Source organism: Siphateles boraxobius, unplaced genomic scaffold (genome assembly GCF_051911475.1).
Source record: "Siphateles boraxobius isolate OS27281-9 unplaced genomic scaffold, OSU_SipBor_1 25, whole genome shotgun sequence".
NCBI classification, from domain to species: domain Eukaryota; kingdom Metazoa; phylum Chordata; class Actinopteri; order Cypriniformes; family Leuciscidae; genus Siphateles; species Siphateles boraxobius.
In genome coordinates, this window is record NW_027508866.1 from 1,655,075 (window position 1) to 1,673,015 (window position 17,941).

Sequence of the window (17,941 nt, forward strand, 5' to 3'; positions counted from 1 at the left end):
AAGGATTATTAGGAACACCTGTTCAATTTCTCATTAATGCAATTATCTAATCAACCAATCACATGGCAGTTGCTTCAATGCATTTAGGGGTGTTGTCCTGGTCAAGACAATCTCCTGAACTCCAAACTGAATGTCAGAATGGGAAAGAAAGGTGATTTATGCAATTTTGACCGTGGCATGGTTGTCTGGTGCCAGATGGGCCGGTCTGAGTATTTCACAATCTGCTCAGTTACTGGGATTTTCATGCACAACCATTTAAAGGGTTTACAAAGAATAGTGTGAAAAGGGAATAAACATCCAGTATGTGGCAGTCTTGTGGGCGAAATTGACTTGTTGATGCTAGAGGTCGAAGGAGATTGGGCCGACTGATTCAAGCTGATAGAAGAGCAACTTTGACTGAAATAACCACTCGTTAGTGATTTCAAAGCAAAAATATCTTCAATATCTTAATTCATCACGTCTAAACAGCTTAAACAAGTTGTTTAAAATATGGATTATGAATTAATAGACCATTGTTGCCTCTTTTACACAAAAGCCTCATATGCACAATTAATGAAAATAATTGAACTCCTAAAAAAGAAAAACACTTCCCTTCAAGCATCGTTTTATGGCTACACAAATATATGGCATCTATTTCTAAACTATTCTTTAACCTTCCCCAACAGTTCCCCTTGTCAAACAATAAAACTTCACTACTAATTTTGGCAAATTATCCAACATTAATGATTAATTGGAATGTTAAATTATTTACTTGTAAATGTATTATTTGCGAGTGATGGATCTGAACATGAACATTTGCTCAGACACCTTTGGGCAACGTTTTTTCTTATGAGTCTGTAGACTAAATAACCGGGTGAACCTCCTCCCACATGAAGAGCACTGGTACGGTTTCTCTCCAGTATGAACAATTCTCTCATGAATTTTCAAGGACTCTGACCGAGTGAAACTCCTTCCACATGTAGAGCACTGGTGTGGCTTCTCTCCAGTATGAACCCTCTCATGAATTTTCAAGGATTCTGACCGAGCGAAACTCTTTCCACAGTGTGCGCACTTGTACGGTTTCTCTCCAGTATGAACTCTCTGGTGTACTTTTAAGGAACCGAATGAAGTGTAGTTCTTCCCACAGTCAGAGCAAACATGAAGTCTCACACCAGTATGAATACGCTCATGCTCTTTTAAATTGTGCAGTCGTGTAAAACACTTTCCACATAAAGAACAAAAGTGAGGCTTTACACCAGTATGAGTTTTAAGGTGTGTTTTTAAGCCTGATGCCAAAACAAAGGTTTTATCACACTGATCACAGCTGAATGATCTCACATCAGAGTGACGGCGCAGATGAGTGGTGAGAACGTTTTTGGATGTGTAACTCTTTCCACACTGAGTGCATGTGAACGGTTTTTCTCCAGTGTGCATTCTCATGTGCACATTCAAGTCCTCTTTGCGACTGAAACTCTTTCCACACTGAGAGCATGTATAAGGCCTCTCTCCAGTGTGAACTCTCATGTGCACATTTAGGTGTCCTTTATGTATGAAACTCTTTCCACACTCAGAACAGGTGACGGGATTCTCTCCGGTGTGAATTCTCATGTGTCTCTTAAGCTCTGATTTATATGTGAAACTCTTTCCACAGTGAATGCATGTGACCAGATTTTCTCCAGTGTGAATTCTCATGTGTTTCTTAAGGTCTGATTCATGCACGTAAAACAATCCACACTCTGAGCAGGTGAAAAATCCTTTGACTCCAGATTTTCCAGCTTTTTTCTGTGTGAAATTCTCTTCAGTCTTTGAAATGACTGCATTTCCATCTTCATTTTTGAAATGAGGTTTTTCAAACGGATGTTGTTTATTTTCATTTTTGTATGTCAGTTTTCCATCTTCATTTGTGAAATGGTGCTGTTTGTCTTCATTCACTTCCATCAGGTCTAGAATCAACATATTAAATTCAATTAAAAAAGGACAAATGAGAAAAAGAAATAAAGTTCATTCTTAGCACATATTTAGCACAAATATAGTTTACTACTTGAGTAGGCCTGCCCTTGACTAAAGATTTTTCTAGTTGACTTGTAGTTCATTTAAGCCACAAGTCGACTAATCACACGTTTATATTAATAAGCCACAAATCATAATAAGGCACCTTTAATTGCCTATATAAAATACGTATAGCCTAATCAATGCACAAATTTAAAAAAAAGCTTCCAACAGCGCACTGGCAAACGTTATGATAATGAATGTGTCATGAAAAAAACAGAATGAGACTGTCTTAACATTTTAATAATTTATTGGTAATGTTTTCTGTTTTCGGCTGCAGAGATTAAAGGCCCTTGCACACTGAGATCGAAATATTCGTATGCATTTTTTCGTATTCGTCTTTCCGTGGCTCTGACTTGTCAAAACACCTCTCAAAAATGCTTGCTACTGATGTGGAAAACGAAAAAAATTTATTGAACTCTATCCAATTTTTTTTTTTATGACGGACGAAAGTTTCGGAGGCAGTGTGCAGACGTGATTGACACAACGTGAAGTTGTATTTATTTTTTAACAAGCGAAAATTTCAGACGAGAATTTCGGACTTTATGTGTAAGTTTCAACAGAAAAACCGATTGGCTCCGAAGCAAAAAGCTGAATGTGCATTGCATCTGCTTTCGTATTTATACCCGCGCAGCGGGACGGAGCGCAAGATGCATATCTGGCACGCCAATGTCCACTGGCTAGTTAAAGTCAAAGGGTTTTGGCAGTGATCCTCAGCTCTCCATCAAGGTGGCTCTCCACAAAATTAATCCACTTCTTCTTGGTGTGATCGTTTTTCGGAAATTTAAATGAGGACACGATCTGTTTTGTACATGATCGCATCCAGGTAGTAAGCTACGTATTTCTGTGATGAAGGCATACAGGTGCTGGTCATATAATTAGAATATCATCAAAAAAATTCATTTCAGTAATTCCATTCAAAAAGAGAAATTTTAGACATTATATTAATTCATTACACACAGACTGATATATTTCAAGTGTTCATTCCTTTTAATTTTGATAATTATAGATGACAACTAATGAAAACCCCAAAATCAGTATCTCAGAAAATTTGAATATTGTGAAAATGTTCAATATTGAAGACACATGGTGCCACACTCTAATCAGCTAATTAACTCAAAACACCTGCAAAGGCCTTTAAATGGTCTTTCAGTCTAGTTCTGTAGGCCACACAATCATAGGGAAGACTGCTGACTTGAAAGCTGTCCAAAAGTCAACCATTGACATCTTGCACAAGGATGGCAAGACACAAAAGGTCATTGCTAAAGAGGCTGGCTGTTCACAGAGCTCTGTGTCCAAGCACATTAATAGAGAGGCAAAGGGAAGGAAAAGATGTGGTAGAAAAAGGTATAACCGCACCCTGGAGAGGATTGTAAAACAAAACGTAACAAAAAGAACAAATGTTCTTGATTCCCAAAGAGTGGACTGCAGCTGGAGTCAGTGCTTCAAGAACCACCACGCACAGACGTATGCAAGACATGGGTTTCAGCTGTCGCATTCCTTGTGTCAAGCCACTCTTGAGCAAGCCACAGTGTCAGAAGCGTCCCGCCTGGGCTAAAGACAAAAAGGACTGGATTGCTGCTGATTGGTCCAAAGTTATGTTCTCTGATGAAAGTAACTTTTGCATTTCCTTTGGAAATCAAGGTCCCAGAGTCTAGAGGTAGAGAGGAGAGGCACAAATCCATGTTGCTTGAAGTCTGGTGTAAAGTTTCCACAGTCACTGCTGGTGTTTGTCCACTGTGTTTTCTGAGGTCAACGCAGCCATCTACCAGGAAGTTTTAGAGCACTTCATGCTTCCTGCTGCTGACCAACTTTATGGAGATACAGATTTCATTTTCCAACAGGATTTGGCATCTGTAAACAGTGCCAAAGCTACCAGTAACTGGTTTAAGGACCATGGTATCCCTGTTCTTAATTGGCCAGCAAACTCGCCTGACCTTAACCATATAGAAAATCTATTGGGTATTATGAAGAGGAAGATGCGATACGCCAGCCCCAACAATGCAGAAGAGCTGAAGGCCACTATCAGAGCAACCTGGGCTCTCATAACACCTGAGCAGTGCCACAGACTGATCGACTCCAAGCCACGCTGCATTGCTGCAGTAATTCAGGCAAAAGGAGCCCCAACTAATTATTGAGTGCTGTACATGCTCATAATTTCCTTGTTCATACTTTTCAGTTGGCCAACATTTCTAAAAATCCTTATTTGTATTGGTCTTAAGTAATAATCTTATTTTCAGAGATACTGAAATTGGGATTTTCATTAGTTGTCAGTTTTAATCATCACAAATAAATTAAATAAACATTTGAAATATATCAGCATGTGTGTAATGAATGAATATAATATCCAAATTTAACTTTTTGAATGGAATTACTGAAAAAAATCAACTTGATGATATTCTAATTATATGACCAGCACCTGAAGCCAGCTAGCAAACTGTAGGCTGTTAACTAATTGTACTGACAGTAGCGGCAAACTGATGTGAATGTGCTCTATTTATATTGTTAGGGGAGGGGGCAGCCTCAGGGGCTCCAGTGCGCCATCAAGTAGGGGCGTGTCCAGGAGCTCAGGGGCTCCAGTGCGTCATTGGTGATGATGGTGATCGGGCTCTCAGGCAAGATACCAATTCATCGGTACGTTTCGGCGTGACATAGAATGTGGCCGAAAGGGAACACAGCGCAGGAAGGAACAGGAATTTATGGTACGCCAAATATAGGTACATTGCGCATCCATTGAGCTGAACTGAAATAGTACAGATCGCTTGACGGAGAGCGCTCAGTCAGTGTTCAGTGAATGAAAATATATCCATGCTAACTTATACTTAGCCTCTAGCACACACACTGGCGAGTAAAATATAAGAATTTATTAGCAAATGGCTAATGATAGACATTATTTAGTTGCCCAGACTAGAGCTGAAGATCTTTGCTCTGTCTTAATTTCTATCATTTCACACGGGCTCGGGCTTGCGCTCTAGGTTGCGCGGCAAATGAACGGTCAGATGATGCGTTTTGATTAGCAAGAAAATGAATGCGGAGGAGAAATGGTAATGGCCTCTGGCGAAATACGTTTTGGTTGAACCGGCAAAGAGAGCAAAGTCTTGAGGCATGGAAAACTTTTGACAATATGCATAATGAGAATAATGAGCCAGTGGGTAATGTGAAATGCAAAAGATGCGACATTCTATGCAGTGAAAGGGTGTTCAGTGCAGCTGGACACACCTTCAGTGAGCGCAGGACCGCACTGAAGCCATCTACAGTGGATTCAATAATTTTCCTCCACAAAAACATGTAGTCTAATCTTCGTGAGTAAAGGTTTTTCAAATTATAACTAAATATTTTTGAGTCTTAAATGCATAATGTAGACAGAGTAGGCTATATAGGCTAATGTTGGCGTTATTCTTTTATTAAATTTCAGCTGCTGTTTGCCGTCGAATTGAGGCCGAATTATGGAGAGAAGTGAGAAATCGAGTACTCCTTCGTATACCCTTCCAAGCTTCGGTTCCTGCACAAGGGTAAAGCTAAGATCTTCTCCACGCCATCTGAGGTTAAGAACTTTATTGATTCACAAAGCAAGAACACAGAAGCTTCTACTCCTGAATGAGAATTGAGATACTGTTCTCTAATGGCCTTCATATAAAGATCCCATGTGAGTTAAAAGTATAGACTTTAATTTTGCTAATAGTTGTTAGAAGAAGCATTAGAACAACAGGAGTGAACACATCAGTCTGTGAGTGTTTACTTTCTCATTTGATTTTAGCGCGGCTCTTCGTTACTGTGTTTACCCTGGTAAAATCGCGTGTGTGTTTGTTTAGTGTCGTGACTGAGTTTCGCTGGCTAAATAGTTGGGCGTGGCCTGCTGTATTCATTAACGGGGTATTAGGCGTGTATATAACTGGTTAGTGCACCGCGGCTGCCCTCGTGTGAAGCCCTCATCGTGTGAAGACCAAAGAGTGTAAAGACCAGCGATTCTACCTGTGCGACTCCACCGAGCAAGGACACCGACAAGGCACTTGAGTATTAAATTCTTCTTTTTTATCTATTGTTGTTTCCTTTCACTTCTACAAATTTTCGTCGGATCTTTCTGTTTGTGAGCTCCTTTACACTATGTGTTTTCAAATCCCTACTATTACTAACATACGTAAATCAAATGTCACACGTCGGAGGCGGTACAATCCTAACAATCTCTGTACCCTTCCGGTGTCTTCTAATACTTTTTTCTCTTTTCCTATTGGTCTCTGGAACTGCCAATCCGCTGTTAACAAAGCTGATTTCATTATATCTTTTTCAAGTCATTCAGGTCTCAGTCTATTGGCCCTGACTGAGACCTGGATCAGACCAGAGGACACTGTCACACCTGCTGCCCTCTCCACTAACTACACTTTCTCACACACCCCCCATCTGACCGGAAGGGGTGGTGGTACTGGTCTGCTCATATCAAATGACTGGAAATTTGATCCTTTACCACCTCTATTTGACAACAGCTCATTTGAATCACATTCAATTACCTTCACTAGTCCTATAAGAATCCATTTTGTAGTTGTATATCGCCTCCCAGGTCAACTTTGCAGTTTCTTGGAGGAGCTTGACGTGCAACTCTCATCCTTCCCTGAAGATGGTACTCCTCTTGTAATTCTTGGAGACTTCAACATCCACCTGGAAAAACCTCAGGCTGCCGATTTCCACACCCTGCTTGCATCATTTGACCTCAAACGAGTATCTACTGTGGCTACTCACAAATCAGGTAACCAATTGGACCTTATCTACACACGCTACTGCTCTACGGACAATACACTGGTCACTCCACTGCACACCTCAGATCACTTCCTCCTCACTCTCAACCTCAACCTGCCTCAGAACACAACACACACTCCTCCACAGGCCACCTTTCCTACGCTCACTTTCACCCTCTCACCTATCCTCTTTGGTCTCATCCACACTTCCTCCACCTGATCAGCTCTCAACACTAGATACTAACAGTGCAACTGATACTCTTTTCTCCACTTTAACATCCTGCTTGGACAACTTCTGTCCCCTTTCCTCCAGGCCAGCCCGCGCCACTCCCTCTGCCCCCTGGTTATCTGATATTCTCCACGAGCATCATACTAAACTCAGGGGTGCAGAGAGGAAGTGGCGCAAATCGAAAGATCCGACAGACCTGGGTCTTTATCAATCCCTCATCTCTTCCTTCTCAGCTAATATCTCTACTGCTAAAATGGCTTACTATCACAACAAAATGTTCAATTCTTCTGACTCTCGCATGCTTTTCAAAACCTTCTCCTCTCTTCTTAACCCTCCTCCTCCTCCTCCTTCATCAACCCTAACAGCTGACGATTTTGCCACATTCTTCATAGAAAAAACAACCACCATCAGCGGCCAATTTACCAATCCACAAACTGACACACATTTTACCAACAAATGCACACATTCTACCCTCCGTCTCTCTACTTTCAGAGGCGGAAGTCTCTAAACTCCTCCTTTCCAATCGCCCTACTACCTGTCCGCTTGATCCAATCCCCACTAATCTACTTCAAGCCATTTCTTCCTCAGTTGTACCCACACTCACGCACATCATAAACACCTCTCTTCACACTGGTACTTTTAAGCAGGCTCGAGTAACCCCACTGCTTAAGAAACCCAATCTAAATCCTGCACATCTAACAAGTTACAGACCGGTATCTCTTCTTCCATTTGTCGCGAAAACACTTGAACGAGTTGTTTTCAACCAGATCTCCTCCTTTCTTACAAAGAACAACCTCTTGGACAACAATCAGTCTGGTTTCAAGAGCGGACACTCAACTGAGACTGCCCTGCTCTCAGTAATTGAAGCTCTGAGACTGGCAAGAGCAGCTTCCAAATCCTCAGTCCTCATCCTGCTGGATCTGTCTGCTGCTTTTGACACAGTTAACCACCAGATCCTCCTGTCAATCCTAAAGATGAAGGGCATCTCGGGAACTGCACTCCAATGGTTCGAGTCTTACCTCTCAGGTAGGTCCTTTAGGGTGTCATGGAGAGGTGTGGCATCTAAGACCCAAAATCTAGCTACTGGGGTATCTCAGGGCTCAGTGCTTGGACCACTCCTCTTCTCCATTTACATGACATCACTAGGATCTGTGATTCAGAAACATGGCTTTTCCTATCATTGCTACGCTGATGACACACAACTCTACCTCTCATTCCAGCCTGACGATCCAACGGTAGCTGCTCGTATCTCAGCCTGCCTAACAGACATTTCTGGCTGGATGAAGGACCATCACCTTCAACTAAACCTTCAGAAGACAGAGCTACTTCTGGTCCCGGCCAACCCAACACTTTATCACAACTTCTCCATTCAGCTAGGCTCGTCATCCATAACTTTATCAAGGTCAGCTAGGAACCTTGGGGTTGTAATTGATGATCAGTTGAAATTCACAGACCACATTGCTAGAACTGCCCGGTCCTGCAGATTTGCCTTGCACAACATTAGGAGGATCAGGCCCTTCCTTACAGAGCATGCTACGCAACTCCTTGTCCAAGCACTTGTTTTATCCAGACTGGACTATTGTAATGCTCTCCTGGCTGGTCTTCCAGCTTGCTCTGTCAAACCTCTACAATTGATCCAGAATGCTGCAGCCAGAGTAGTCTTTAATGAGCCTAAGAGAGCACACGTCACTCCTCTCCTCACTAAATTGCACTGGTTGCCAGTTGCCGCTCGCATTAAATTCAAGGCACTGACGTTTGCCTACAGAACAACCACTGGCACTGCTCCCTCTTACCTAAACTCATTACTTCAGACTTACGTGCCATCCAGAAACTTGCGCTCTGCTAGCGAATGTCGTCTTGTGGTACCATCTCAAAGAGGCACAAAATCTCTTTCTCAGACCTTTACCATGACTGCTCCCTGTTGGTGGAATGATCTGCCTAACTCAACCAGAGCTTCTGAGTCAGTAGCCACTTTCAAGAAACTGATGAAGACGTATCTTTTTCGGCAGCACTTGATTCAGTAGTACTAACACTTTCTCTTCTATTCTATAAAAAAAAAAAAAAAACTTAAACTGAGAGGGGTTATAGCACTTGCGCATTGTTGTCCTACTGTTAGTTTAACTGCTTCTATTGTTCTCATTTGTAAGTCGCTTTGGATAAAAGCGTCTGCTAAATGAATAAATGTAAATTTTCTTCTTTTATTTCGTCGACAGAAGGCTATAACAAATAGCATCACTCTATGTTGCTAGATCACAATTTTACCTCTGTTGTGTTGACTGCTCATCTAGTCTAGTGTAGTAAATTCTTTGAATTTAAGTTTGTTAATTGATTCAATAAGTATAATGATAATAGAAGATACTGACCGATATACACTTTTATTTTTTTTATTCTTTTATTTTTGGGGGGGGGGGGGGGGGGGGGGTGTTGATACGTCATATAGGTGAATATATGGCTCGTCAGTGTCAGCTACAAGTTCAGTACCAAAGGGTTTTAATAAGGCTATCTAATTTGGCTTTATTTTTTTAGTAAAATGTTTTAGCTCGGGTGACTTGTTTGTGTTTTTCACGCAGCAAGATGTACTACATTTCACATTATGCTAATGGAGACCTACAGGGTTACTTTAAAGCACACGTCGAATGGCTAGTACTTTAAATTGTGTATCATGGAATGTAAGGGGTTTAAATAATCCAGTTAAAAGAAAGAAGGTGCTTTCATATTTGAAAAGGGTTAACACTGATATAGCTTTTATTCAGGAGACATCTTACAGATCAGGAGCATAGAAAACTTAGGAGAGAATGGGTTGGTCAGGTCTATTACTCATCATTCTCATCTAGTGGTCGAGGTGTAGCATTATTAATTCACAAAAAAATATAATTTAACTTGATTGATACACACTCTGATAATACTGGGAGATATGTAATTGTTGAATGTGAGTTAAACAGGGAAAATATAACCTTGGTAAATGTCTATGGTCCAAACCATGATGATCCAATCTTTTTTAGTAAATTACTATTAAGATTAGCTACTGTTAAGAGCAACTGTATATTTGGAGGTGATTTTAATCTAGTTCTAGATCCTCTTAAGGATAGATCCTAAAAAAAATCTCCTAAATCAAAAGCAGCAGCTATTTTGAATCAAGGAATAACTGACTTGGGTCTGTATGATGTATGGCGCAATCTCTATCCAGACCAAACTGATTACTCATTTTATTCGAATGTACACAATGTTTACTCAAGAATAGATTTCTTCTTAGCATCACAATCAATAGCTTACCAAGTGAAGGACTGTATTTTCCTTCCTAAATCCATCTCTGACCACAACCCTGTCAAGCATACGTGGGAACCAACAAAGGCTTTACCCTCTAAAAACTGGAGATTAAGAACTTATATGCTGAAAGACCCAGACTTTATCCAGTTTATGACCACTCAAATTCAAATTTTTCTTAAGGCTAATGCTAATTCAGCCTCACATTCAATTATATGGGAGGCACTTAAAGCATTTATGAGAGGACATATTCTCTCATACGGGGCATATAAACAAAAAGAAAAAAGAGCTGTTTTAGCAGAGTTAGAAAAAGAAATAAGATCATTGGAATTAGAGCATTCATTGACTAATGAAGAATGTTTGACACAACTTACTCAAAAACAGGATTTATATAATAACATGTGCACTCAGAAGGTTGAGTTATGGCAAGAACAAAATATCATTACTACGAATTTGGAGATAAGACTAGCAGATTATTGTCATGGCAAATTAAAAAAGAAGAATCAGATCGATATATATTCACATGATACAATTAAATGATGGAAGATATATAAAAGACCCTAAAGAAATTAATACTTTATTTAAGGACTTTTATGAAACTTTGTACAAAACTGATCACGGTCAGGGAAATGTTGATGCTAAATCTTTTTTAAATAAAATACAGTTACCTAAGATTGATGATGAAGATAATATATGATTGAATTCAGACATAACTGAGAATGAGGTACTCAAAGCTATTAATGCTTTAGAAAATAACAAGGCCCCTGGACCAGACGGTAGAGGTCTGCACTCCCGCGGGAGTTTTTAAAAGGTCATTGCGGGAGCGGGCGGGATGATGAGGTGCACTTGCGGGTGCGGGCGGGAGGGATGATACGCTGCACTCCCGCAAATGAAATATGAGTATAAAGTAAAATATATAAATGATTAAAGTAGCGTACATAATTTGTAGTTGTGAGGGAGATTCTGATTGGCAGCAATAAAAACGTTTTAAGCAGCCTAAACTTGTGAATGTTGTCGGGTAGGGCGGGGCCTAATCTCACGCACACTTGTTTAGAGACAATTCCTTTCCCGCTGCTCCGTGTTCGAATTCGAAAGCTAGTTCAAGTTCAAAATAGTCAGCATGGACGAGGAACAGAGCGCCTCTAGTGCTTCAGATAAAGTACTGTTGTGAATATTATGCTGTTCGTAATATGGGACCAATAAATATGTTACCAAGTATTGGTAAGGAATTTTGTGTGCACGCATTTTTTTCCCCAAGACCTTTCGTCAGACAGAAAGTGCGGGCGGGAGCGGGACATTATATCACAGATGCGGGCGGGAGCGGTACTAAAAATGACAAATCTTTGCGGGAGCGGGCGGGAGCGGGACTGAACACTGCGGGAGCGGGCGGGAGCGGGTCTGAAAATTGTGTCCCGCGCAGACCTCTACCAGACGGCTTCCCGATTGAGTGTTTTAAGTCATTTTCAAATATATTATTAAGTCCTTTTACAAATATGATTAAAGAATCACTTGAGAGAGGCTCACTTTCACACTCCATGGAATTGGCAACAATAACACTGCTTCCTAAACCAGGGAAAGATAGGCAAAAATGTGGGTCTTATAGGCCGTTAAGCCTTCTTAATGCTGATTATAAAGTTTTGACCAAATTGCTTGCCCTAAGACTAGAAACTGTTATAACAAAAATAATACATTCAGATCAGACAGGATTCGTTAAGAATAGACAAGGCTCTGATAATATTAGAAGGTTATTACATATAATTGATATTGCTCAAAAGCAGAAATTATCAATGTTTATTCTGTCTATGGATGCCGAAAAGGCTTTTGACAGAATAGAGCCTACTTTTCTTTTTGCAACCATAGAAACCATGGGCTTTGGGTCTAAGTTCATTGGATATTTAAAAACTATTTTTAATTACCCTAAAGCACAAATATGTACCAATGGTATTATGTCAAGCACCTTTCCACTATCTAGAGGTTGTAGGCAAGGCTGCCCTATATCTCCCTTATCATTTGCCCTGGCTGTTGAGCCTCTCGCTATTGCAATAAGGTCTCATACTATAATAAAGGGAATTAGAATTGGTACTAATGAACACAAATTATCCCTTTATGCGGATGACCTGTTGGTATACCTGACCAATCCACAATTCTCTATCCCCCCCTTACTACGTGTATTTGAGGAATACAGTGATATATCTGGCTATAAATTGAATTATGACAAGAGTGAAGCATTTCCTATTAATATACCATGAGTTAAAATATATGGTTACACCACTAACACTGGGCACTAATGGGTTTAAATATTTAGGTATTCAGATTGATTTAACACATGATGACATGTTCAAAAAAAATTACTCCATACTTCTGGAAAGAGTGAAAGATGATATGCTAAAATGGAAAGAATTACCCTTATCATTAATTGGCAGAGTCAATGTTATAAAATTGCAGTTTCGGCCTATATGGATCTGGTTGCATCCGGATAAGGTTGATACTAACTGGACAGTGATAGAACAGTGGGAGATGGGTTCCATCCCACTAAAGGTAATTCCTTTTTTGGGGTCAAAAAGATGTTTGTCTACATTCACTAAAAATCTGTTAATACTTCATACATTTTCTGCATGGATGGAATCGCATAATCTATGCAGCATTAGTATTGCTCCACTTAGGCATTTGCCCCTTTGTGAAAACCCTATTATAGCTCTTGGTATTGCTGATAGTACCCTAAAAGCATGGGCGAGGAAAGGTATAAAGACACTGGACGACTTGTATGCCAATAACTCTTTAATGAGCTTTGAATTGCTATCCCAGAAATATAAAATCCCTAAACATAATTTCTTCAAATATTTGCAAGTCAGTCATTGGGTCAAAGAGATCACCCCCCAGACATTTCCTAAAATTCCAACACTGTCGCCGTTTTAAAATGTTATGCTTAACAAGATTGTGTCCTCCCCCAAAGGTATTGCTTCTGTAGGATACAGCACATTAACAAATAATTTTAAACCATATGACAACGTAATCTTGAAGCAGAGGTGGGAAAGAGATCTTGACTGTGCATATGATCTGGTGGAGTGGGAATGTGTTATGGAAAGAATGCAGACTATTTTAATATATACCAAACATAGACAAATCCAAATTAATATTCTACATCGAACATATTATACTCCTCAGAAACTTCACATGTTAAATACTGACATATCTGCAAAATGTCAAAGGTGTAAAAGGTCTGAAGGTGATTTACTCCATATGCTTTGGAATTGTCCTATTTTGAATGACTTTTGGGAATATATAATTGATATATCTTCAAAGGTTATAGGTATCCCAATTAGTAATGATCCTAGAATTTGGATATTAGGGGATACTGATTTATTAGGTTCCTCTCATCATAAAAAGTATTTCACACTGTTGGCAGGAACTGCGGGGAAAAAATGTATATTAGTGAACTGGAGGAAGACTCATTCTCCATCAAGAAAACAATGGATCAATGAACTCATTTCATTTTGCACCCCTGAGACAATCCTTTTCAATGTTAGGAAATCACCGAAAACTTTTGGAAAAATTTGGGGATCTTTTTTGGAGCATTTACCTTCTCTAATTGCAAATTAATTGCAATTACATTCCTTACATTTTATATTCTATATTAATGATTAATACAGCCAAATAAGTCAGGTCTGAATTGCGTGTTGTTGTTGTTTTTTGAGAAAGGGGGAGGGGGGGTGTTATGTAGTCTGATTTCGTAAAAGGAAAAAGACAATTGTAATGTTATGTATATATATTTTGTTTCATGTATCATAATTGAAAATAAAACTATATAAAAAAAAAAGAAAGACAGATTTTTATAGGCCCGTAGGTGCCTGCCTACGCCTATTTAGAGTGCTGAGATGTTAAGATGTTACAGAGGACTTATTTTATTTCTTTGTTCCAACTTCCAAGTGGCCTATAGCCTACGCTAATCATGAATAAATGATGTAAAAAAAATTATAAAATGATTCATTCTTGACAAAAGAGCTGTGTGTGTGCCCCCATTTGAATAATGTGAGGCTGTAAGCGGGTTCGGGCTTGTAAAAAGCTGTCAATCAAAATATACTTGTCGGGCTCGGGCGAATTCTATCGGGCTCGGGGCTTGCCGGGCCTTACAGCTCTAGCCCAGACTGAAAATTGTATTGTATTGTAGAGCAGGGCTGCCAACTTTTGAGTTTAGCTTGCAAAAACAAAACAAAATAGTGTTTTGTGATTGTCAAATTTTTTGGTAATGGAACAGATGTTTAGTGACAACATGTTAGGCTACTGTTTTTATTATTGCTTGACACATACTTCACGATTTCAATTCAATTCTTGTGATTTGAATCTGATCTTGGAGGTGCCGGCGCGTGAACTGGGACCTTGTCTCATATGAATCGAAACCCAGTGTATAAGCCTATAGACCTGAGAAATATATCTATATTGAAATGTCTACTTTTAAACAGAACAATTCAAAACGAAAGAAAACAGACTGCTCTCTGCTTATGTAATCAGTATGAAAAGTGCATTTATTTGGCGCGTTCACTGCGAAGATCGCGAGTCAGCATCGCAACTTCTTTGCAGCTGACACTGACAGAAAACACTTTATTAATAAACAATTAAAATGTCTCCTTGCTATATTTGACATATTCATAATCATTACTTTTGCCGGTTCTTTGTGTCAGCTTTTAGGTGCTTTTTTTGGCAGTGCCACCCTTACGTTAGCTACATCAACGCGTCACCACCGCATCAGCACCGAAAACATGGAGATTTTTATAGACAATAATCGCACAACCTATTTGATATTCTATAATTAAATACTCAGTGACTCATCCCATCCAACTATTTTTTTTAAATTAACTTGTAAGCGTCTTTTTACATGTCACATATCATGTGAGTCTTGACTACTTTTCCATGTGACGCGAGCTAGTTGAAAAACGTTAAGAAACATGGAAAACAACCCAGAGATTGCGCACCCTCCCAATACATTTCAGTCAGCAGTATGTCAACATTTCGGCTACACGGTGGAGAACAAGGATGGCAATCTATCCTCTGGGTTTGGTGTATCGTTACAGCCCTAGTAGCCGTGTAAACTAGTGTTTTCCGCCACAGCTGATCATGCTGCATGCTTATCGTTTGACTGACGTTGACGAGATTAACCACTTGGGTATCGAAATTTGGTACCAAAAAACAACACATATTTCGATACTCGATAGTATCGAGGCAATTCGGTAGGTACCTAAAAAGTACCAAACTCGATACCCAGCCCTAGAACATTACAACATTTGTGTTCAACATATTGTTTCAGAAATGCAAACAATTAAAGATATTGAAATTTCAACTTAATTTGGTTGGTTTTATGTTTTCATAAGAGGTAAATTATCACATGGGCTTGATTCAGATTCAGTTAGATGGTCAATTTAAACCCATAAATTGCAATTACCCACTGACTCGGATCAACTTTCCCCTAACCTGGGGTAAATTGAGCCACATTAACTTTTTTTTATAAGAAGCTATGTTTTTAGAACCCTTTGTCAGAGATGTATTCTGATCATTAAAAATTATAGAAAAGATTGTGAAATAACTTTACATACTTTCATTGAACTTCTGCCAAATTTTCTCTTATCTTGGTGACCACATTTAAAATGTGGCTCATCTTGCCCCACTCTCCCCCAATATTTCACCCTGGTATTTTTAAGTAATTAAATGAAAATAAACATGCAATTAGTCAACTAATGGCTTAAATGAACAACTACTAGTCGATAGAAAAATCTTTAGTTGAGGGCAGCTAGTATCTAGCTTTAGATTGTTCTATGTCAGTTTTCTTCTTAATGTTCCTCCTCAGTCATTAAAGAGAATAAAGGAAAACACCAACCAATTTGTTCCTCTGTATCTTCGTCTTTTATTCTGCAGGGTTCTTCCTTAAACTCCATTTCTACAATAGTTTCTTCTTTTCCTGTGGGAATAAGATGGGAATATTCCCAGCATTTAAACTCTCATGAACGGCTGTGTGAGCGGCTTCACTGACTGAAGGAGTTGTGGTCGTTGTTGCTCATTTAGCAGATGATCATCACATTTACAATCACTCTCAATTATCCAGCAAATGATGTTGTTCAAACAACAATTTATAAGTTCGGTAAAGGCGACATATTCAAAGTTACGAACTTCCCCGATCAATAACTCGTGAGATAAACATTGTTAAAAACACAAACACCTGCTCCTTCTAGCTGATTTTTATATTGCATTATATATGATTTACATGCATTGAAAACGGTTAACCAGGTTTTAACACAATTTATAATATTCACTAATATTAAAAAAAAAAATAAGTCAGTAACGATTTTACGTTTCAACAGTAATCTACAGCATCAGTCGGTTCATTTTCTAAGTCATTCACTAAATTAACTGACTCCGTTAATCTTTTGGATTTAGATTTCTCCTAATAAATGATAACATGAATATACTCACCGTCTGAAACAGCAGATTTAGGGCAGAATGAACGGCTGTGTTCCACTTCTCATGTTTATGTTTCCTTGAATCCCTTCCCTCGGCTCGCTCACTTCTTCTTCTTCTTCTCCTCATACACTCGGATGTGTGTTATTGCTTCGGTTGGTCGAGCGCCTCTACTGGCGGAAACCAATCTATATTCAACTTTCTATGTATTACACTATCTAACCTTCATATATTATAATTGATACAAGAAAGATAAAATCTGATATCTTGTTTTTTATTATACAAACAGTATCCCCAAATATGTTTGATTTGGGATAAAGATAGAAAACTAAAGAAGGACTCCTTCTGTTGCGTGTTACTGATGTTTATTTTTATATACATTTTGACTTCATGTTAAAGTTAGATGGTAGAAGTATTATAGATTTTTTTAAAAATGATAGTTATTTAAGATATATGAAGATTAACCTTAAAAACTCCAAGTATAAGCTAATTGTCAGATTTAGATCTCCCAATAAAAAATGTCCCTACAGTGAATTAACCATATATTGTAAGAGCCTAAATGATCTTAAACCTTATTTTATATTTTAACTAGATAGCAGCTGTAAAACAAGTATTTCACAGCTGAATAGCCACAGACACAGAACACATTCACTTTTCTTGAGCAATTTCATCTTCTGACAGTGATGCGTGTCAGCGTGCATATAATGAGAGGAATCGCCTCTTTAAATATACATAAAAAAAACATTTGGTGTTGTGCAGTGATTTCACTGAAAACAAGAGTTTTCAATATCTTAATGCATCATATCTAAACAGCTTCACTAAAAAGTTGTTAGTGATATGAATAATGATTTAATATATCATCTTGTACAACAAATTTATTTTTTAAAATTCTCAATTTTTAAAATAACATGAACAATTAGGTGCCTTCTTAAAGGGATATTTCACCCAAAAAAATGAACATTTTGTCATCATTTACTCACCCTCATGTTGTTCCAAACCTGTATGAGATTCTTTCTTCTGTTGTACACAAATTAAGATATTTTGGGGAATGTTGGTAATCTGATAGTTGACACGACCCATTGACTTCCATAATATTTTTTTATACTATGGAAAAAACGGCTTAAGCCTGGAACACACCAAGCCGACGGTCAGCCGTCAGGCAGTTTTTGTGCGGCGGCCGACTAAGTTTTCTCAGGGGGCTTTCACACTGGCAGTTTAGTTCGGAACGGGGCACGGTTCGCAT

The 17,941-nt window shown here is 38.9% G+C and overlaps 1 protein-coding gene and 1 long non-coding RNA gene across 2 annotated transcripts; one reads left to right on the plus strand and one right to left on the minus strand.

The window, feature by feature from the left end:
• Positions 1–498: 498 nt before the first annotated feature.
• On the minus strand, positions 499–16,819 carry LOC143749630 (uncharacterized). The gene is made up of 3 exons (XM_077242048.1): positions 16,714–16,819; positions 16,121–16,201; positions 499–1,922 (listed from the first exon to the last, which is right to left on the minus strand). Exons 2-3 carry the CDS (start codon positions 16,176–16,178, stop codon positions 763–765), a joined length of 1,218 nt encoding a protein of 405 aa, XP_077098163.1. The 5' UTR covers positions 16,179–16,201; positions 16,714–16,819; the 3' UTR covers positions 499–762.
• LOC143749631 (uncharacterized) lies at positions 6,599–8,275 on the plus strand. The gene is made up of 3 exons (XR_013207059.1): positions 6,599–6,769; positions 7,776–8,013; positions 8,208–8,275. It is a non-coding gene; the product is annotated as an uncharacterized LOC143749631 (long non-coding RNA).
• Positions 16,820–17,941: the final 1,122 nt, after the last annotated feature.